A 22,495-nucleotide genomic window follows, 5' to 3' on the forward strand; every position below is an offset into this window, starting at 1 on the left:
GTGCCAATTTATAGTTCATAATAAATTTTGAAAAATTGTGATCTCTAAAACATATGCAAATACAAGTGTGTTTATTTTTGTAATTGTATAATTCCTAATTTTAATTGTTTACTACAGGAAGATAATAATTTCCTATAGATGGCTATTAGAACAAAACCATGAGACAAGTCTTGGTCAGATCTCTAGGGATCCATTTGATTAAGCTTTACAATCAATCATGCCAATGTCTATTCTAGAGCAATGGATAACGTAAGAAGCAGAACACCTAGTATACCTATCTCCCCACTATGCCTGCGTGAGTCACGGAGAACACACACCACAGCCGACCTCTGCTGCTGTGTAACCAGGTGGTCTTAGCCTCAGGCCAAGCTCTCAGAGTGAGGCCTCACTCAGGTGAGGACATGCCTTGGACTCACTCTGGGGAGGCCATGAGCTCCATGCTATGTTCCCAGTGGTGGAGGTGAACTCGTCTAGCCATCCATTCTCCGAGTTGGTCTCCACATGGCAAATACATTGACATTATGAGTAGTACTTTAGTCTGTAGTACTGCAATAGGTTTTTCTACATATCACTTAACTGTTCAATGGAAATCTTTTTGAGCAATGACTAATAATAGCTTCTAACTTTTTAATACTAAATATAAAGCATGTCCTGGCTGGTGGGACTCAGTGGTTGAGCACTGACCTATGAACCAGGAGTTCAGGGATCAATTCTGGTCAGGGCACGTGCCTGGGTTGGGGGCTCAATCCCCAGTAGGACTCAAACCACCAGGAGGCAGCCAATCAGTGATTCTCTCTCATCATTGATGTTTCTCTCCCTTTTCCTTCCTCTCTGAAATCAATAAAAATATATTTAAATATATTTGCTCTAAGACTCAAAGGAAAATAAAAAATTGGCTGAATAGAGAAATGCTCCTTCTATGGCATTTCATATTAAGGTTACTAGAGGCCCGATGCACAAAATTCATGCAGTGGGGGCAGATCCCCTCAGCCTGGCCTGCAACCTCTCTCAGTCCAGGACCCCTCAGGGGCAGACATTCCCTAGGGATCAGGCCTAAGGCAGCAATCAGACATCCCTCTAGCATTCCAGGGCTCTCATAGTCTGGGACCCCTCGCTCCTTTACTGCCTGCCTACAGCGGAGGTGGAGGAAGCTACCACCACCACCACCACCACCACCACCACCACCACCACCACCACCACCACCGCGCTCACCAGCCATGAGCCCTATGGGAGCACACTGACCACTAGGGAGCAGCGACTGCATTGAGCGTCTGCCTCCTGGTGGTCAATGCGCATCATAGCGACCAGTTGTTCCACTGTTCGGTGGATTTGCTTATTAAGGTTTTATTATTATAGGCTAATCATTTTTAAAGAACTCATTTTCTTCTCAGCATTAATGGAATATAAAGTTTAATAAACTGTAAATGCTTTATGAATATTGTCTCTTAGATCTTTTTTGAGAATTTAAACTGAGTAATGTAAAAACAAGAAAATGTGTTTTTTGTTGTAAAATACAGGGAAAATGTATATAAAATGTTTTGGGAAAAGAAAAGACTTAATTTTCATATATCTTTTATTTTTGTTAATTTAGACTATATGAACCTTATGAAGAATTTGTTCAGACTCACTGTGGGTGAGAGTAAAAACCCAAAATCAATTCCTCTGTAATTCAACTGTAAACTGTTTTAATTACAGGAGGAAAACTTAACATAAATAATTTAAAAATGACAAATGTAGCCAAATTTTGAGCCTAACTAAACTTGTCTAGTTGTACACAGTTTTTTCATTACCAAAAGAATCATGAAAATCAAGGATGTATCTGACACAAAACTTGAAACCCAGCTCAAATCTGAGTGTGGAGATTAACATCCCAAGCCCTATTCATGCTGAAGCTAAACATCATCTCCTTATATGCACATAATATTAATGTCTTATTTATGTATTTGTTTATTCATAAAGAGAGCACATACATAGTCATTTGCTTTTCAATACACCATGTCATACCAAGTCAAACCAAAGACTTGATTTATAAACTCAAAATTAAAATCTTCAAAATGCTTTTATAAGTAAAAGCCAAGGCTGTCTGTTAGCTAACAATTTTAGAATTTGTCAAATATTAAGCTTGCTTTAGTCTCTAAGTGGCACTGGACTTTGTCCATATTGTTCTGGGTGTGGGATTGAAAACAGTCTCACCTCCTAGTCCAAGTCCACCCAGTTAGAGAGAGACTGCTGTTAGCCTGGGCTGGGGGTAAGGCAGTCCCTGGCTGAGAGGAGACCAGGGCCACATTATTTGTCACCTAGAATGATGGGTAGGAAGCACTTCTACGACACCTCCCTACCAGTGCAATCTGAAGAGCAGGACACCTCCCATGCCTGCACACATACTCACCAGGCGCCTTGCGGTGGTGCACCTCTGGCCGGCTGTCCCCACGGCAGCAAAGAGAGCTGATGGGACCACTAAGCTGAGGTCCGCATCCTCAAAAGCTGAGAGAAGCAGAAACATACACCTATCAGTGTTGTGAAGTAGGCAGACAAGGTACTTGCTAAAAAGATCATAGAGAATTGAGAGGTTATCCCAGTACAGATGTGCATGGCGGGTCTCGCTCCTCTGACCTCTTCACCTTTCGTGTCTCCCAGCTCCTGACATTAAGCCTGCACTGCAGCCTCCTCGAGGTCTCCTCTCTAAGACCGCCATCCCTTTTGTCAGCTTTCCTCCCTCCAGTCTCAGCCCCGAGGCCCACTTTGACTGCCAGCTTCCCTGGGCCCGTGGAGAGCGGGGGAAGCCTAGGACCATCACCCTGCAGACTGCCTCTCTAGCATCTACCCCACCCTGCTCCAGGCCAGACCCCGAAATCCTCATGTTGCTCCTGCAGAAGTGTGTCCACATTTCTGAAACCCCTCGAGCTCTTTACTCCTCCTCCGGATTACCTCACCCCACTTAGTGACCACACGCTCTGAGGGCCCTTCCCAGCTTCCTCTGCTCCTCTGAAGGATCCATGTCCTCTGTTCTGTGCATTCATTCCTCCCCTCCTTCACCCTCAGAGAAAACACTAGCCCAGTCTTTACAAAGTTAATCCTTCCCTCTACGTGACTTGTAATCCCTTCCTTCTTACCCCTTAGAGAAACTTAGGGACACGATTCCCTCTTACATCTTCCATTGTCCCTTTTCCAAACTCCTAGCACCCCCAGACTAGCATGATGGGTAAGAAGAGGGTTTGTGCACCCAAGCAGACCACGGGATCTTGTCCATTTCCACCACCTTTAGCTCTGTTATTTTACCTTTTTAAGCCTCAATTTCCTCCGCCATAAATGGGATAATGTCTGGGGTACTAATGGGTGGCAGCAAGGAGGTAAGGAAAGAGCAGTATTCCAGAGTCTGACTGCCAGGATATGAATGCTGGTTCCACCACCTCCTGACCCGTCACCTGGGCACACCCTCACTTTAAGCCTCAGAGTGTAACCTTTCAATGAGATAAATAATGGTATCTGCCTCGTGGGGTTATTGTGGGGATTAAATGAAGCAATGCATGCGAACCCGCGGAGCACAGCACCCAGCAAACACCCAGAGCTCAAGGAGTGCTAGCTACATTTTTAAGTGAGCTCACTCTTTAATTATATTAGAACTTCATCTTGAAAAAACCCTTTGCCATCTGCTTTTAAAATTTCTGGCTTATACTTCAAATGTGCAAGCGTTTAAACGTGATGGTGATGGCAATGTACAAATTAGCAAGTGTGCTTTTTATCACAAAACCCATGCTTTTATTGTCTCAACCTACGGATGGTCATTGTATTACCCAGTTACACTGGTAGACTATTTTCTACCAGTAATTGAGAAACAGACTTATGTAATGCCCAACTATCTGAAATTGAGAAACAAACTTACGTAATGCCCAAGTCTACAGGTGAGTGATTAAAATGCCTTAAGGGCTTGTTCCTTCTCAGTTATAAAAGCATCAAATATTCCATGAAAGAAAAACTCATGCTTTTGAAATCTAATGGAAGTCACATAGGAGTTACTTTTTTTTTTAAATATATTTTTATTGATTTTTTTACAGAGAGGAAGAGAGAGGGATAGAGAGTTAGAAACATCAATGAGAGAGAATCATCGATCAGCTGCCTTTTGCGCACCCCCTACTGGGGATGTGCCCGCAACCAAGGTACATGCCCTTGACCGGAATCGAACCCGGGACCCTTCAATCCGCAAGCCAACACTCTATCCACTGAGCCAAACCGGTTTCGGCAGGAGTTACTTTTTGTAGAGACACACGTGGCCAGTTTTCCGGGAGAAGGGAAAACCAGGAACAATGCCACATTGGGAAGTCTTGCACACAGGTGCTAAGCCCAGGTTACCTTTTCCAACATGAACACCCTTCCTTCCTAGTTATCTCTGCCTGCAGTGATAACTAAGTAAAATTCCTGAACATGTGAGTCAGGCCTTGGGCACGTACGAAAACAGACCAGACGAGGTCCTACAAGTGTGATGTACTCAGGACAGCTACCGAAGATATTCCTAATGGAAAACAAAACAAAAACAGGGGCAGCCTTACCGATGATGGCATTATTTCCTCCAAGCTCCAACAAGCTTCTCCCTTTAAAAACATATAAACACATATTAATGCCTATTTTAGTATTTCATGCACACTCACAGATGGCCTCAAATCATAATCTACCCCAGTTACGTTTTAATCTGTTTTCTGGCTTAAAACACAGCATGAGCATGGAATCAATGAAATAGTTCCTGATTTTAATAATTGTACTGTGGTTATATGACACAATGTACTCATTTCTCAGGAAATATACTGGTAAAGGAACAAAGGTCTTCAACTCTTTTCAAATGGTTCAAAAATAACATGCAACCACAATATACGTGTGTGTATATGTACGAGGGTGCGTGTGTGTGTGTGTGTGTGTGTGTGTATGTATATGTGCTACTGGAGAAAGAGAAAATGGTAACGCAAATGGGACAAAATGTAAGCAACTGGTGAATCTGGTTAAGGCTATATAGAAATTACTTTGTATGTCTTACAACTTTTCTCTAAGTTTGACGTTATTTCCAAAAAAACCCCAGTTAGCATTAATGGTGCAGCCACTATGGAAAACTATATGGCAATGTCCCAAGAAATTAAAGACAGAATTACCATATGAATGATCTAGCAATTTAACTGTTGGGTACAGGGCCAAAAGAAGTAAAAAGCAGGTACTTAATTAGCCATTTGTACCCCAGTGTTCATAGCAGCATTATTCACAACAGCTAAATGGTGGAAGCAACCCAAGTGTCCACTAATGGATGAATGGCTAAAATAAATGTGTGTGTGTGTATATATATATATAATGAAATAGGATTGTGTGTGTGTGTGTGTGTATAATGTGTGTGTGTGTGTGTGTGTGTGTGTGTATATAATGAAATAGTATTCAACCTTAAAAAGAATGGAAATTCTACAAAATGGATAAACCTTAAAGATATTATGTTAAATGACTTGAGCCAGTCACAGAAGAACAAATATTGTGTGATTCTGGTTATATTCCTAAAAGAGTCAAGTTCACAGAGACAGAAAATAGAATAGTAGCTGCCAAGGGGCCACTGGGAAAACAAACAAAAAAAAGTTCTGGATATAGATATTGATGATGATTATGCAATGTAAATTATACTTATGCCATAGAACCACACACTTAAAAATGGTTAAAATTGTTAATTTTTATACATCTGATCACAATAAAAAGGTTTAAAAATTATGTGCTCATTGTAGAAAATTACTTTTTAAAAAGCAAAATGTATCAGGCAAAGAGCTATGGCCCACAGGTCACCATGAAATCTGTCCTTATACTTTGGTATAGTGCATTCCAATCTTTCTCCTGTGCACTTACATTTACTATTGAATTAATTTTACTTTATTTTCTGATTAATATCTTATACCTTCTCCTTAAATCATTAGGAACTATAAAAAAAAAATCACTGCATAGTATCCATCATGATGAGGCACCAAATTTCATTTAGCTACTTCTCTAGTGATGAATATATGGACTGTTAGATATCTATCTACCTCTTACCTATGTAGGTCAGGGGCATGAACATTAGGGCTACTATACATGTTGCCAGCTTACATTCCAGGCAATTACACAGCAGGCTACAAATGCCATTCTGACCTTACACTCCCAGCACAAAGATCTGAAATGTATTTGCCTCAATTTTAGAGCTGTGTTAACTGATGAACAAAAAGATAGACACAGAGACAGTAAAGAAACAAATAGACTGTCAAATTACAGCAGAGAGGGTAGGGAGATATGGGGGAGATAAGAGATCGACCTAAGGACTTGTATGCATGCATATAAGCATAACCAATGGATGAAAAACTCTGGGGAGGGAGGGCATGTACGGGAGTGGGGGGGGGGGAGGAGGGATTGGTAAGGTATGTACACATATAATACCTTAATTTAAAAAATGAGGGAAAATAAATAAATAAATAAATAAATAATAAAAATTTTAGAGCTGTGTCTACCACACCATTTGAACATACATTTATTTTTCCTTAAATGCACTTTAAAATCAGCTTCTATGCAAATCACTTTTATTTATCTGTGGTGCCGGGAATGTATGTGACAGCAGGAGAGGTGTCACTTCCACACTCTAAAACGGTCACATGTCAGTGAGCGCTGATGATAAGGGGAGAGGGCCGCTATGACCAAGTCACTGAGTGCCCCGTCAGCCCTGGTCTCTACGGCAGAGCATTGCCCAAGATGGCAAGAGAAGGGGAGGGAACAGAAGATGCCACACCTCCCATCAGCTCCTCCTGCCTGGCTGCAAGTGCTGTGCGGCAGAAGAGAAGAGACCTACGCTTCCTACATCTTTCCAACTCTGTCTGCTCCCTAAACACACTCCTGCAGCCAGCCCCCTCCATGAAAAGCACCTGCAACTTAAGACAGACAGAATATTTATCCTTTTTTTATCATAATCCATTTAATTAATAGTAATACTTAAGAGAGAACATCTAACTACTACTTCAAATAAGAAGGGTACAGGAGCCCAGCTGACATGGCTGAGCATCAACCTATGAACCAGGAGGTCACGGTTTGATTCCCGGTTGGGGCATATACCCAGGTTGTGGGCTAAATATCCAGTAGGAAGTGTGTAGGAGGCTATCAGTTGATGATGTCTCTCTCTCATTGATGTGTCTATCTCTCTATTCTTCTCCCTTCCTCTCTTAAAAAAAAAAAAAAAAAATCAAATAAATAAATAAAAGCAATGCCCCAAAAGCAAAAGGGCTGGATTGCCTATCAAGTCTCCCCTTGTTAGAGTCCAAATTCACAATAGCCAGAAATGACAGTCAGTATTATCCTTCAAACCTTCTGTTATCAGCCATAAAATAAAGTGTACAAAGCTATGTTTATATAAATGAGGGAACAGATTTAAATCTTCTATTCCACATTCTCTGTAGGTCCTATATTCCTATTTAGATTGTGAGTCTTCTTTTTTTTAATTTGCCAAATAGACCTGACAGAACTTATACATTTGATATGATTTTATTACAGTCATATAGAGAGAAAAATGACACCCTTTTCCTTTCCAATTATGCTATTTACATTTTCGATTGCCTAATATTAACCCACTAATAACTGTACCCTTTTCTTTTACTTGGACATTCAGATAAACATGGCTGGTATCTCATGGAAAGGGTCAAGAAAAACAAAACAAAAAACTTTTCCATTTCGCATCCATACCTCTGAGGGAATTAAAATCATTAGAAAGCCAACACTTACCAAACCTCTCCTGCACCATCAGGGCCACCTGTTTCCCCACCTGAGTGCTCCCGGTGAAGGACAGCAGGTTCACACGCTCATCCTTGGCCATGGCTGTGCTGCAGAACAGACAGGTCACTCAGAGAAAGCCAGCAATGGCGCCACCTAATGGTACTGGCCGGAAAACCCTGACATAGGCTCTTAGAAAGGCAGTCCAAGTTATAGGAGAGCAAGGGAAGGTCTTTGTGAAAATGAACTAGATTTTCACAAGTGGAACCATGGAAAACAATAGGCTAACCTCTTCTGAGCTCTCTATAAACAGAAATCACTTTGAGGACATTATTAAGAAAGATAGTCCTGCCAAAGCCGGTTTGGCTCAGTGGTAGAGCATCGGTCTGCGGACTGAAAGGTCCCAGGTTCGATTCCTGTCAAGGGCATGTACATTGGTTGTGGGCACATCCCCGGTAGAGGGTGTGCAAGAGGCAGCTGGTCGATGTTTCTCTCACATCGACATTTCTAGCTCTCTATCTCTCTTCCTTCCTCTCTGTAAAAAATCAATAAATAAGCCCAGGCTAGTTTGGCTCAATGGATAGAGCATCGGCTTGGGGACTGAAAGGTCCCGGGTTCCATTCCGGTCAAGGGCATGTACCTTGGTTGCGGGCATATCCCCAGTAGGGGGTGTGCAAGAGGCAGCCGATCGATGACACTCTCTCATCTATGTTTCTAACTCTGTATCTCTCTCCCTTCCTCTCTCTACAAAAATCAATAAAATATTTTAAATAAATAAATAAATAAATAAATTAAAAATATATATATTTTTAAAAAAAGAAAGATAGTCCTTTATGTCCCAACTGGGTTACTGACAACATGACCTTAGCATTTCTTCAATAAGCATTCCAGTTATTTTACACAATTAAATGACTAATTCTTCGAGAATTAAAAAGCTAAAGAATGTAGGAACCATCCTAAGTATCCCTCATGAAAGATGATTTATAAAGGCTATGCTCTGAGTTCCAGCTGCTTCTAAGGAACGTAGACCAGACACTATTGATTTGCTCAGTTCGGAGCGTCAAAGGGCTTGGTGTGGGCCAACCAGGCAGCCACAGTATCAGTCCAATATAGAGCACCAACAGCTGATGAATGTAGCCATGTAGGCCTCCTCAGATTCAGCCCAGCAAACATAGGCATGGGTAGCCAAGGCCGCTGTTCCGTGATGCACACCTACACACTCATGCAATCACTTGAGCTACTCTAAGGCCAAAGGCAAGGATGCCCAGAAGAACAAATTGGTCAAAGGATATTATACTCACGTTTTAAATGACATTTAGATAATTCACTATGCATATATTTCACTTATTGAAAATAAAAGGAGTATTTATTGCTCCTTTTTTAGATAGCCCAGAAGTATAGTAGTATGGAGGTAAAATAGAGAAAGACTAACATTTGAACTACACCAATAAGACCCCTATGAAACCTCACCTAGTCCAAGTCTAAGCTGATAACAACAATCTCATCATGCTTCTGAGCAATTATACAGTCAGTTCCAGCTTAAAAAGAGGCTGTGACATTAGGCTAAGCGAATAAGCCAGACACAAAGGCCTCATGTTGCATGACTTGATTTTATGAAATGTCTCAAGAAGGCAAATCCATGGAAGCAGGAAGTAGTTTAGTGATTGCTACGTGTGGGGGGGAGATAGGAAGTGACTGCTAATAGTTACAGGGTTTCTTCTGGGGTCCACTCAAACCATTCCCTTTCCCCCATGTTTTGGAATAAGGTAATGGTGATGGTTGTACAACACTGTGAATACTCTAAAAAAAAACAAAACAAAAAAAACCCTGGACAAATTAAAATAAAGAAGCTGTATTCCCAAGGTTCTCCTTTTTGGTTGGCTGAAGAACGCAGACCAATAGGCTAGGTTCTTGGTGGGAGTGAGGGGATGGGGGGATGGGGGTGGTGGCAGCGAGACACCAGACTCCAATTGCCCAGCTCAGCTGTGTAAGCGCACCTTGATAAATCAAGTGTCAGCAGGCCATGAACTGCTCAGCATTACAGCGGCTTGTCATTGTAGGATATAAACACCTTACAATAGTAGCTCTGGGCAATTAAAAGGCAGTATCTTACCCTCCAACAGAGTCTGTGCACTAATAAAGGCAGAGCCCATGAGGTCCTTAACAATAATGATTCCAAAAAAAACATGCTCACTCCAGCTGCCCTGCGTTTAGCTCTTCTAGGACAGATGGTTCTAGTCCATCAACCTGGGGTCCTTCAACAGAAAGATGTTCTGCACACAGCGACCTACCCGATATCTGCTCCGCCACAAGTCAAGGAACAAATCGCGCCAGGCAGCTTGTTGTCCTCCAGGACCTTGGCTATTATCCTGGAAAGGAAAAGCAGTTACTGCTAAGGAAGCCATTTCATTCTTAGGGATTTTTAAATACTCCATCCACCTGACTCTCTTCCTCCCCTCACACATCCGGGCCTGGATTTCCCCTCACATAACAGAAATAAGGTTTTCAAACACTTAAGAGTAGAATTCTTTTTTTTTCCTCCCTAAAGGAATATTAAAAAAAATTTAAAACACACACACACTGCCCAGCCAGTATTGCTCAGTGGTTGAGAGTTGACCCCTGCAACAGGAGGTCGCTGGTTCAATCCCAGGTCAGGGCACTTACCCAGGTTTTAGGTTTGATTCCCATCAGGGGGCGTGCAGGAGGCAGCTGGTCAATGTTCTCTCATTTGTTTCTATCTTTCTTTCTTTTTTTTTTTAATATATTTTATTGATTTTTTACAGAGAGGAAGAGAGAGAGAGAGAGCTAGAAACGTCAATGAGAGAGAAACATCAACCAGCTGCCTCTTGCACATCCCCTACTGGGGATGTGCCCGCAACCAATGTACATGCCCTTGACCGGAATCGAACCTGGGACCTTTCAGTCCGCAGACCGAAGCTCTACCACTGAGCCAAACCAGCTTCGGCTGTTTCTATCTTTCTATCCCTCTCCCTTTCTCTCTCTCTAAAAAAAACAATTAAAATATTTTTTTAATCTGCAAAATAAATAAAAGATATAAAGCATTGGTCAAGTAGTTCAAGAAATCATTGTTTTCAATTATTTTCTGCCAACCTATGAGGACATATATGATTCAAGATGGTTAACTGATCACAGGGCATTTTTTGTTGTTTTGGTGTTTTTTGTCTACAAATCCATTAAAATAATGGTAAAGAAATTTTAAAAAGAAATAAAACCTAGCCGAAATCGGTTTGGCTCGGTGGACAGAGCGTCAGCCTGTGGACTGAAAGGTCCCAAGTTCGATTCCGGTCAAGGGCATGTACCTTGGTTGCGGGCACATCCCCAGTAGGGGGTGTGCAGGAGGCAGCTGATCCATGTTTCTAACTCCCTATCTCTCTCCCTTCCTCTCTGTAAAAAAAAAAAAAAAAATCAACAAAATATAATGTATTTTTAAAAACAAATAAAACCTAGAAAGACAAAGAAGTGAAAGGGCATCCCCATCAGCAAATGAGAAGGGTTAGCACATCTCCGCAAAGCAGCGCCAACATTCCCCAAACCTAGAGCAGGTCGTGAGGAGATGCAGCTGGGGGAGCTGGGCCTGCCCACAAAACCCTTAAGTCCAGGACTACTGCGGGCTGCCTTCACATCAAACCTTTCGTAGCCAGGAAATATCAGCACCTCCAGGTTAAAGCACTGCAAACAGCACAGCTTTTCCTCAGACTCCCACAACTTGTACTGTAATCGTTAACATAACCACAGCTCCATGCTGATTCAATCTTATTTTGAATTATAAAAATGGCTCGAGTCATTCTGTTTTCTCTGAAACAGGGTAATTGTTTTGATCTTTCTGAGGAGCATGGGCCTAAATAAAGCTAAGGTTCTTTCTCATCAATCATGCCAACTTGCTGGCTACTTTCTAACTGGTTTAATTTAAATTTCAAAAAAGGTCCAAATCCTATACCCATCTCCATAAAAGATTCCACTGCCATTGTAAATAAACACTCCAGTTGTCTCCCCAAAAAGATGTCCTTTATAAACAATAATCATATGATTTCACTCATATGTGTGACATAAAACAGAAAGCAACAAAAGAATGAACAAAACAACAAACTTATAGACACAGACAACAGGAGGTGAGCACCAGAGAGGGGGGGTGGGGGAGAGAATAAAGGGAGGGTCAAATTTATGGTAATGAAGGGAGACTAGATTTTGGGTGGTGAACATACAATGCATTATACAGATGATATATTATAGAATTGTGCACTCAAAATGTTATTACCAATGTCACCTCTATAAACTTAACAAAAAAAATCTTTACAGTGATTTTCTTTCTTCCAGTTCTAAGTTTTTTATTTTGAAGAAAAAAAAATTGCCTGGAGAATCTCATCATTTTTATGTTTTGTATATCACAATAATATGTAATATTTCATTCAAATACCCCTACCTTAAAGGATATATTTTGCTCAATATCACACATTCCTTTCAAGGAAATACTATTGTCTCTTTTTTTATTCTTTTTTTTTAATTCTCTCTTTTTCAGCTCACTTTTCAATTCCTAAACCAGTATCCTATAAATGATCTAATATTGAAAACATTCTTACATATAGACTCCACCATAGGCTCTCTTCAACAATTCTTAAATCAGAGAATGCAAGCCATGAGGGTGATACCACTGTACTGATCCTAGTTATTAATAACAGGAAAGGAGTAAAGGGAAGGTCAAATATTATAGGCATATCATTGGGCAGCTTCACCAGGAAGCTGTAGCTTTACACTCCCTACAGAGACACCAGCTATTCCCTGCAGATGGCTGGGGGAAAGACCGGACGGAGAGAAAATAGACGCATGCCCAGTACAGCTGGGGTGATAAACTGGGGACAATGTTGGAGGGGACTTGACTGTCAGTCACACGTGGGAACAGGTCAACGGCCAGAATGGGCATGCCCACTGCAAGCACACGAAGATTTGAGATATTTAATCCCCTAAACAAAGGCGTTCACGCTCTTGGTTGATTCCTGCTTCCTGGGGTCTCACGCCTGCTTCCTGGCATTCTCCCGTGGCCACCAGCCATGTGGACCCCCACACACACTGGACTAACAAACTGTAACTAGCTGATGCTGACAGGACCCTGCTGCAACCGGGAAGGGACATTCTGGACACTGGCTTTGCTTCTTGTTCTACTGAAACCTCCGTGACATGTCTATCACTGGTCTAAGGGAAATGGGACTTTGGAAACCCCATGACACAATTCCACGCAAATAAAAATCATTCATCATCCCGTGAAAGTCTCAGAAAATTATTTTTCTCGAGATACCATAAGGACTCCACTCCCAGCACTCAGTGGGGAAAGGGATACCCCAATTGCCCCAAGAACAAAATCAACCCAGCATAAAGGATGCATCATCACTCACATGGAAAGGGGTACTCTCGTATACGATCTCTAACTTCCAGAGTGACAAGTTTATTGACGTTGATTTTATGACACAGTCAGTTGTCAAGTTTTCAAATATGAGTAAATAAAGCCATTTTTAATCAAAAGATAAAATACATTTTAGACAGTGTGAGAAGAATGCCTGGAATAATATTTCTTTCTGCTTTGCTAATAGTCTATTAAACAAAAGCAATAAAAGAGTTAGCTGGGTAGAAAACAAAACCACTAACCTGTTGAATAGTTAAAAACTATAGCCCCAAAATCGCAAGAAAATTTCCCCTGTGCTGGGTTTGCTTTTCTTTTGCAAGTGACAATAATGTTTATAAGAGTTCTATTTCCAACCTTAAATCTGTATCAGCCATGTTTCTACTGAGTTAAATGAAAGAGCTCTGTAAGCTGCCAAACAACACTAAGTGTTATTACAGTCAAGAGAGGAAGAGGTTAGCCAAATCCCACCTTAAATGTGAGACTTTTACATCACATTAAAATTCAGTGCCTGCCAATCACCCTTTTGAGATCACTCCACACCCAGGAAGAAGAAAGTCACACATACTCACTTTGTGACAGCGACACTAATGAGGGAAGTTGTTGGAGCTCCTTTCCTTGAGAGGGTTAAAAAAAAAAAAAAAAAAAAGGCAATTTAATTTGGTGAAAATCATTAATACCTTTTATTATCCAGCCGAAGTCTTTTTAGACAACTGAGCCTCTCATAACTGAAATAGGAATCTGTCCTTTAGCTTGGTGTCTCTGGGACCTCGCAGACCTCAAAACTTTCATAAATATAAAAAGGACAAAAGAAATTTTGAAACTGCTTGCCGCACTGCTCATAGGAACTGTTACATTAATATCTGCCAATCACGGGAGCTGAATGAAGAGGAAATCAACAGGATTTATGTTGGAAGGCTGCTGAGCTGCCAGAAAGCACAGGTCCCTCTGGCAACATGGTGCGGAATGATTAATCCCTCCAGCTCTGCATTGCTTTTGTGGACAGTCTTTGAGTACAGTCAGCTGCCTACATTTAGATCAGTATATAAATAGTGGTAAGACCCAAAGCAGGCAAGGACAAATCTAGTTCTTCCACTAAACAGGAAAGCTAAAACAAGAAGCTGATATTTCCCACTTCACTTTTACTGTCATATAGTTCATAAAATGTAAAACTTAATGCATCAATGGGAACATTGGCCAAGAGCTTCAGAAAATTTAGAAATTCACTATCAAATTCTTATTGAAGAAAAGAGAGTCAAACTTTAAAAAGAAGGTTGTGACGTATTGAAAGTTCTTTTTTTCCCTCCTAGTTATTTATTTAAGTTTTCTGTTTGGGGAATATAGTACAATAAATATTATTTAACTGTCTTTGTTTCTGGCATAGAGCTTTCAAATACATTGGGCCACCGAGCAGTGGTTGGAGTTATCAGCCCTCGGATCAAAGAGTCCCAGGTTTGATTCCCAGTCAAGAGCACGCACTTGGGCTGCAGGTTCCAAGATGCAAGTTCCATCCCTGGCCCTGGTCAGGGAACATGAAGGAAGCAACCAATCGGTGTCTCTCTCATATTGATGCTTCTGCCTCCCTCCCTCCATTCCACTCTCTCTAAAAATCAAAGGAAAAAATAACCTCAGGTGACAATTACCAAAACAAACTCACCTCAGGATTCTGAGTGACAGAAGTGAGTTTGTTATGCTAACAAGGTGACTTGTGATGTCTACTAATTAGCCTCAAAATTGTCACCAGAAAGACCAACCACAGGAAAGAGAAATCAAGATTGCATTCAATCATGTCCAATGATTCAATCAGCAATGTCTATGGGATAAAACCCCAATAAAAAACTCTGGCCGAGACCGATTTGGCTCAGTGGATAGAGCGTCAGCCTGCAGACTGAAAGGTCTCAGGTTCGATTCCGGTCAGGGGCATGTACCTTAGTTGTGGGCACATCCCCTGAGGGGGGTGTGTAGAAGGCAGCTGATCGATGATTCTCTCATCGATGTTTCTAACTCTCTATCCCTCTCTCTTCCTCTCTGTAAAAAAAATCAATAAAAATATAAAAATAAATAAATAAAAATAATAAAAAAGTAAAATAAAAAAACTCTGGACATCAAAGCTCAGCGGAGACTCCTGATTGGGAGGGTACCATCTCCCAACTCCACTGGGAGAGGGCCTGGAGGCACTGCGTCTGAGACACTTCTCGGCCTTTCCCTATGTGTATCCTTTATTAAAAAAAAAAACTATAATCATCTGAGTACTGCGCTTTCTTGAGTCCCCTGGGTCATTTTAATAAATTACTGAAACTGAGAGTTCACGGGAACCCCCAGATTTACAGATGGCTGGCCAGAACTGCAGATGTCCTGGGGGCCTGGGGTACTTTCAGATTGTATCTGAAGTGGAGCCAGTCTTGTGGAAGTCTGAACCCTTACACATGAGGAATCTGACACTAAACACAGGAAGTGAGTGTCAGAATTTAATTACAGTACCCCCTTGGGGTGGAAGCAACTGTACAGACAATGCTATGTCAAAAAAAGAAATAAGTCAAAAAATTTTACCAACAGTAAAATAGTACATAACAATTCAGAGTGGGCACTTCACAAGTAGCCAATATGACTTAATATGTTAACGGAAAGAGTAGAGCCCTGGCCAGTATAGCTCAGTTGGTTGGGGATCATCCCATGAACCAAAAGGTTGCTGGCTCAACCCCGTCAGGGTACAAGCCCAGGCTGCAGGCTCAATCTCCACCAGGGGCGTGCAGGAGGCAGCCAATGGATGTTTTGCTCACATTGATGTTTCTCTCCCTCTCCCTACCTTTCCCTCTAAAAAATCAATAAAAAATCTTAACAACAATAAAAAAAAAGAGTAGAGTAGGAGAACACATTTCAATACATTTAAAATACTTCTAGCCCTAGCCAGTTTGACTCAGTGGATAGCGTCGGCCTGCAGACTGAAGGGTCTCAGGTTCGATTCCGGTCAAGGGCATGTACCTTGGTTGAGGGCACTTCCCCAGTGTGTGTGGGGGGATGGGGGGGAGGGGGAGGGGGCATGCAGGAGGCAGCTGATGGATGTTTCTCTCCCATCGATGTTTCTAACTCTCTCTCTCTCCCCCTCCCTCTCTGTAAAAAAAAAAATTAATAAAATATATTTTAAAAATAAAATACTTTTGCTAGTTCCTAATAATGGCTACTTTTATCATCTATTCTAGAAAAGCAAGTGAGCAGGCCTCACCACAGGCAGACGTTCCCGCAGATCATTGCGATGGCGTTGTTCCAGCCGTACACCGCCACGGGGAAGTTGAACGCGGTGATGATTCCAACCAGGCCTACGGGATTCCACTGCTCAACGAGTGCATGGCCAGGTCCTGAAGACAGGGGGAGGCGAGGAGCATGCTTAAGCGTGTTCATTTAATGCATGTCTCATTAATCAGTCTGCTCTGCTTCAGAACAAAGGCGCTCGGGACCAAGAGGGGATTCCAGAGGCCCTGCCGTGCATCTCTCTGCATGCTGCGGGGCATTGGTTCATTAATTAACACACTACAAAATGGCTATGACACCAACCATAATGACACCAGACACAATGTCTCTGATCCTGAAGGAACTCTGGTCATTTTAACCAAGGGCAACCAAAGCAGTGAAGCAAGGAGGGCTGGCTCACAAACCCTGGTCAAAGCCAGACCCACCAGGAAGGCGGAGCTCCCAGCCATGCATCCGTGTGGCCACGCTCACAGCTCGCTAGCAAGGGAAGCCGCCACTGCTGCACCCCCTGCCAGACCTCCTTGGGTCTAGGCCTCCTACACTCCCTTCAGATGATGTGCTGGCTCCGCCTCCTTCTGGCAGGACCTGCCACCTCCACCCCTGCCCTCCCCTCTTCCCCATCCCCCTCAGGGAGGCCAGTGCGGCTCTGAGAACACTTCCCTGCTTAAACCCTGGGTCACGACTGTAGCTGCCCACCTAAAGTCCATCCCCCGTCAGGGACAATCCTCTTCCCGCTTCCGCCCCACCACCCAGCCCCCTCATACTGGGCCTCCAGGTGTGCTAAGCCATCCAGTTCCCCAACAGCACACATTCTCCCATCCTAAGCTTTCTTTTTTATTTATTTATTTATTTAGTTAGTTAGTTAGTTAATCCTCACTCAAGGATATTTTTCCATTGATTTTTAGGAAGACTGGAAGAGAGAGGGAAAGGTAGAGAGAAACATTAATGTGAGAGCAGCACATTGATTGGTTGCCTCCTGCATGTGCCCCACCTATGGCCGGGGCCAGGGAAGAGCCTGCAACCAAGGTATGGCGCCCTTGACCGGAATCGAACCGGAGGCCCTCTGGTCCGCAGGCCCAGGCCGATGCCCCAGACCGGCTAGGACACTAAGCTGTCACTTATTTAAAAGGCCGCCCTGAAATCTAAACTTCAATTGCTTTTTCTGGGAAGCCCTGGGTTTACTTTCTCGGCTAGCGTAGGGGCTCACTGACCTATCCTCCGCCCCATCACAGTATCTATCATGTTCTAGTATACTTATCTCCCGCTTGCCTCTCTTAAGGGTAAGGAATCTGCAGGCTTATAAATTCCTTGAGGACAAGGACTATCCCTTATTTAGACCAAGTATCACCCATGAGATCACCTGGCAACTGGTAGACACACAATCAGCATTAATTGCATTATCAGTGAGGTCAAAGTTAGCTCAAAGACCATGCATCGATTAATATTACATTCTTTAAAAAAAAAAAATTTTTTCTTTTCAGATCATAAATGTATCATGATCACCTCCCAGGGAAACTCTGAAAAATAGAAAGAAGACAGTAACCACTATCACCCTCTGGCGGACTTCCAGCCCTTCTGTCTTCAATGCAGCCACCCAGAGCCACGTTTGCTCTATCAAAACTGCAAACACGGCAAACCACACAAGCCCGTATGCCTGTCACTGAGACCTCCCAGAGCCCAAGGCTGGTCCTGGCTGCACAGTGTGACAGCAGGAGCTGGAAAACATCCATCACTTGGAAACCGGTTAAATAAATTACATATAGGATCTTTACACCGAAGCCGGTGTGGCTCAGTAGATGGAGCATCGACGTGCAGACTCAAGGATCCTGGGTTCGATTCCGGTCAAGGGCATGTACCTTGGTTGCGGGCACTTCCCCCGTGGGGAAGTGTGCAGGAGGCGGCTGATCAATGTTTCTCTCTCATCGATGTTTCTGACTCTCTGTCTCTCTCCCTTCCTCTCTGTAAAAAAATCAATAAAATATATATTTTTTTAAAAATAGGAAGGAGCCCTAGCTTGTTTGGCTCAACAGATAGAGCATCTGTCTGTGGACTGAAAGGTCCCAGGTTCGATTCAGGTCAAGGGCACATGCCTGGGTTGTAGGCTCAATCTCCAAGAAGGGGGCATGCAGGAGGCAGCCGATCAATGATTATCTCTCATCACTGATGTTTTGATCTCTCTCTCTCTCCCTCACCCTTCCTCTCTGAAATCAATAAAAATATATTAAAAAAGATGAAGAAACCTCTTAATGGAAGAATATGAAACAATGTCCAATACCCATTAAGTAGAAAAAAATATAGAAAGGAAAGTATAGTTTCCTAATGTCTGTGTTTCCAAAACACACATATTTGCCTATAAGTGAATAAAAGCTCTAAAAAGATATACAAGAAACCAGGAACTACTTCCATAGGGTTACTGTGGAGTATCCAGGGGAAATACTTTTCATCCTTTACTCCTTTATTTCGTTTTAATTTTGTGATATGAGTATATCGTCTCTTCAAAAAAATAATATAAAAATCATTTAAAAATAAGTAAATACATCCTTTCCATAAAAGTGTGGGGTTGAGCCGAAGCTGGTTTGGCTCAGTGGTAGAGCGTCGGCCTGCAGACTGAAGGGTTCCAGGTTCGATTCAGATCAAGGGCATGTACATTGGTTGCGGGCACATCCCCAGTGAGGGATGTGCAGGAGGCAGCTGATCGATGATTCTCTCTCATTGATGTTTCTAACTCTCTATTTCTCTCTCTTCCTCTCTGTAAAAAAATCAATAAAATAAAATAAAAATAAAAAGTGTGGGTTGGAAGCAGGCAATCTTCATAAACAGGATTTTTTTTACCTGCTAACAGACTGCCAACATGAGCCCACCTTTGTCTTACAGCATTAACAGGTCATTTTTAATGTTTCCTATTGATACCACAATCAATATCTTTGTTCATAAACCTTTGTCACGTTTCAAATTATTTACTCAAATTAGATTCTTGAAACTGGTATTAAATTTAAGGCTCTTGGAATTATTTTTAAATTGTTTTCCAAATGGATGGGCAATTCATGTTACGACTAGTCAGTCTCCATAGGAGTGTCTGTCAACCCACAAATTTGCCAGCACTGTTTTACCTTTAAAAATAAAAGTAAAAATAGCCCTAGCCGGTTTGGCTCAGTGGATAGAGCACTGGCCTATGGACTGAAAGTTTCCAGGTTCTATTCTGGTCAAGGCCATGCCTGGGTTGGGGGCTCGATCCCCAGAAGGAGCCATGCAGGAGGCAGCTAATCAATGATTCTCTCTCATCATTAATGCCCTCCCTCTTCCTTCCTCTCTGAAATCAATAAAAATGTATTTAAAAAAATAAGTGAAAATAAATTTTTCTGTAATACTCTCAATAATAAAATAAATTTTTCAAATGTCTTCCTCTGATGTTTTCATCTGTTTCAACTTACATTTCTGACTATAAAATTGAAGGCATTTTCATTCATGTACATGCCACTTACAAGTCCTCTTTTGCAAACTGATCACAGCCAAGGCATTTTTGGAGCTCTCTGTATCAGAACACGGAACTCTTAGCCTACGTGACTTCACTGCTTACTCTCAGAAGGCAGGATGGGTCCCCCGATCATCCGTGACAGGCCAACGGCATAGTCACATATATCCACGTACTCCTGAACTTCTCCCACACCTTCCACTAAGATCTTCCCCATCTCCAGAGACACCTAAAAATACAAAAAGCCAAGCTATAGTTCCAGCAGAATTCATCTTTTAAACATTAAAATGACCAGAGGGGGGAATGCAAAACATATTCTGTGTCTCTTGTGAGGGCAATAAACTTTAGAAAATCTGTACTTATTTTTCTGAAGAATTTTAAAACCCAACAATAGACTTCACTTTTTCCTGTCTTGTTCACCTTTCCTCCAGAGAAAAGACTTTTGAAATGTGTAGATTGCTTTTCAAAAAAAAATCACAATGTTAGAAAAACCAAAAAAGAAAAAGAAAAATCACAACCGGGCCTGGCCGCTCAGGTGGCCGGGCCTCGTCCTGGGCCTCGAAATGGCCAGGTCACCTCCCGGTCAGGGCGCACGCCGGGGCTGCGGGCTCAGTCCCTGGCAGGGGTGTGCAGGAGGCAGACAAACAATGTTTTGCTCTCACACTGATGTTTCTCTGCTTCTCACTCTCTCTAAAGTCAATAAAAACATTTCTTTTTTTATTCTTGGGTGAAGATAAAAAAAGAAAATTAACAAAAAAAAACCACCTTAAAATAAAATCAATCTCATATACAGAAAGGCATGACAGTCCTATTCCCCTTTAAAGGGTTATGTTTTTACACAGAAATACTTTACCAAGCTTCCCAGTACTTGAATCTTCTCCCGCAAAGCATCCCCAATCTGTCTCACCACTTCTCCTCGCTTTGGAGCAGGAACCTAAGAAAAGAATGGAATTTTAGTGTCCAACTCAAAGTATAAATGGTAAGCCCCATCCAGGTATCTACATGGTTAGAGCATCATCCCAATATGCCAAGGTTGGGGATTCAATCCCCAGTCAGGGAACATTACTGTGGGCTCAATCCACAGTACCAGGCATGCAGGAGGCAGCTGATCCATGTGGTAGGGTTTTTTTCTCTCTCTCCCTTCAATCAATAAAAACATACTTTAAAATATATAAAAAGAAAGTAAAATGCAAAGTTCAAAAGGCAAGAAAAAATATGGTGGTTTTAGAAAATTGTAAGGAGTTCAAAGAGGCAGGAGTGAAATGCAGGGGCCACACGGCAAAGGGCCATGTATAGGACCCAAAAACAGTGAGGCAATTACCAGAGGGCCTTAGGTGGTGGTGGGGTAGATGGGGAGGGGGAACAGTACATTTTAAAATATAACTCTAATTTAATATAGAAAATGGATCTGAGGGAAACAAGAACTGGACAGGAAGACCATAGTTCAGGTGGTGGCTGCCTGGACTACAAAATGGCAGCAGAGAGAAATGGACTTTAAGATGTTCAAGACTTGCTGAAACCGGTTTGGCTCAGTGGTAGAGCGTCGGTCTGCGGACTGAAAGGTCCTGGGTTCGATTCCGGTCAAGGGCATGTACCTTGGTTGCGGGCACATCCCCAGTAGGGGGTGTGCAAGAGGCAGCTGGTCGATGCTTCTCTCTCATCGATGTTTCTAGCTCTCTATCTCTCTCCCTTCCTCTCTGTAAAATATCAATAAAATATATATTTTTTTTAAAAAGATGTTCAAGACTTGAGCCTGGCCAGTGTGTCTCAGTGGTTGAGCATTATCCATGCACCAGGAGGTTACCAGTTGAATCCTGATTAGGGCACATGCCCAGGTTGCCAGATCAATCCCCAGTGGGGGGCATCAGGAGGCAACCAATGGATGTTTCTCCCTTATCAATGTTTCCATCTTTCTCTCCCTCTCCTTTCTTCTCTCAATAAAAACACATTTTAAAAAAAAAATGTTCAAAACCTGATAATTTAAAATTGATTCTCAACCCTGACTATTCAGAGGGAGACAGAAACATTGATGTGAGAGCGAAACATCCATCGACTGCCTACTTACTGCACACTCCCTACCCCTACCAGAGATGGAGTCCACAACCTGGGCATGTGTCCTGACTGGGAATCGAATTGGAAAGCTCTTGGTGTACGCACAACGCACAACCAACTCACCCACAACCAACTCACCCACTCAAATCTGGCATCTTTTTTGTTGTTATTATTCCTCACCCAAAGATATTTTTTCCATTGATTTTTTAGAGAATAGGACGGGGGAGAGAGAAAAACATCAATGTGAGAGACACACATCGTGTTTGCCTTCGGCATGTGCCCTGACCTGGCCTGGGGATCAAACTTGCAATCCAAGTAAGTGCCCTTGACCAAGAATTGAACCGACAACACTAACCACAGACATGCCCGCCAGAGCTGGCATTCTCCCACTCCCTCAGCTTCCCAGATGATTTGCACAAAAAGCACAAGTTGAGAACCGCAGGGTTAGGTTTGGGAAAGCGAAATGAGGGGGGATAGGAAATAAGGAAGAAAGCTACATCTCCAGGGGGAGCTTGATCAGGCCTTGCATAACTGGGAATCAATACTCTCAGACCCTCCTGAGGTGG

At 42.3% G+C, this 22,495-nt stretch overlaps 1 protein-coding gene and 1 long non-coding RNA gene across 3 annotated transcripts in view; both read right to left on the reverse strand.

Annotated features, from left to right (window-relative positions):
• ALDH7A1 (aldehyde dehydrogenase 7 family member A1) overlaps nucleotides 1-22,495 on the reverse strand; it is a 38,610-nt gene that overhangs the window by 10,264 nt on the left and 5,851 nt on the right. The window contains exons 4-11 of one of the 2 annotated variants that reach the window (XM_036409051.2): nucleotides 20,731-20,811; nucleotides 19,983-20,106; nucleotides 16,380-16,512; nucleotides 13,729-13,773; nucleotides 10,035-10,112; nucleotides 7,756-7,853; nucleotides 4,548-4,589; nucleotides 2,390-2,484 (exon numbers count right to left, since the gene is read on the reverse strand). In XM_036409051.2, coding sequence (XP_036264944.1) covers nucleotides 2,390-2,484; nucleotides 4,548-4,589; nucleotides 7,756-7,853; nucleotides 10,035-10,112; nucleotides 13,729-13,773; nucleotides 16,380-16,512; nucleotides 19,983-20,106; nucleotides 20,731-20,811 — 696 coding nt within the window. The remainder of the gene's footprint in view (nucleotides 1-2,389; nucleotides 2,485-4,547; nucleotides 4,590-7,755; nucleotides 7,854-10,034; nucleotides 10,113-13,728; nucleotides 13,774-16,379; nucleotides 16,513-19,982; nucleotides 20,107-20,730; nucleotides 20,812-22,495) is intronic. The other variant, XM_036409053.2, reaches the window with a different exon arrangement.
• Nucleotides 10,818-12,043, reverse strand: LOC123651143. Its single transcript, XR_006739642.1, has 2 exons — nucleotides 11,208-12,043; nucleotides 10,818-10,976 (listed from the first exon to the last, which is right to left on the reverse strand). It is a non-coding gene; the product is annotated as an uncharacterized LOC123651143 (long non-coding RNA).

This window comes from Pipistrellus kuhlii, unplaced genomic scaffold, assembly GCF_014108245.1.
Source record: "Pipistrellus kuhlii isolate mPipKuh1 unplaced genomic scaffold, mPipKuh1.p scaffold_m20_p_4, whole genome shotgun sequence".
Taxonomy (NCBI): Eukaryota; Metazoa; Chordata; class Mammalia; order Chiroptera; family Vespertilionidae; genus Pipistrellus; species Pipistrellus kuhlii.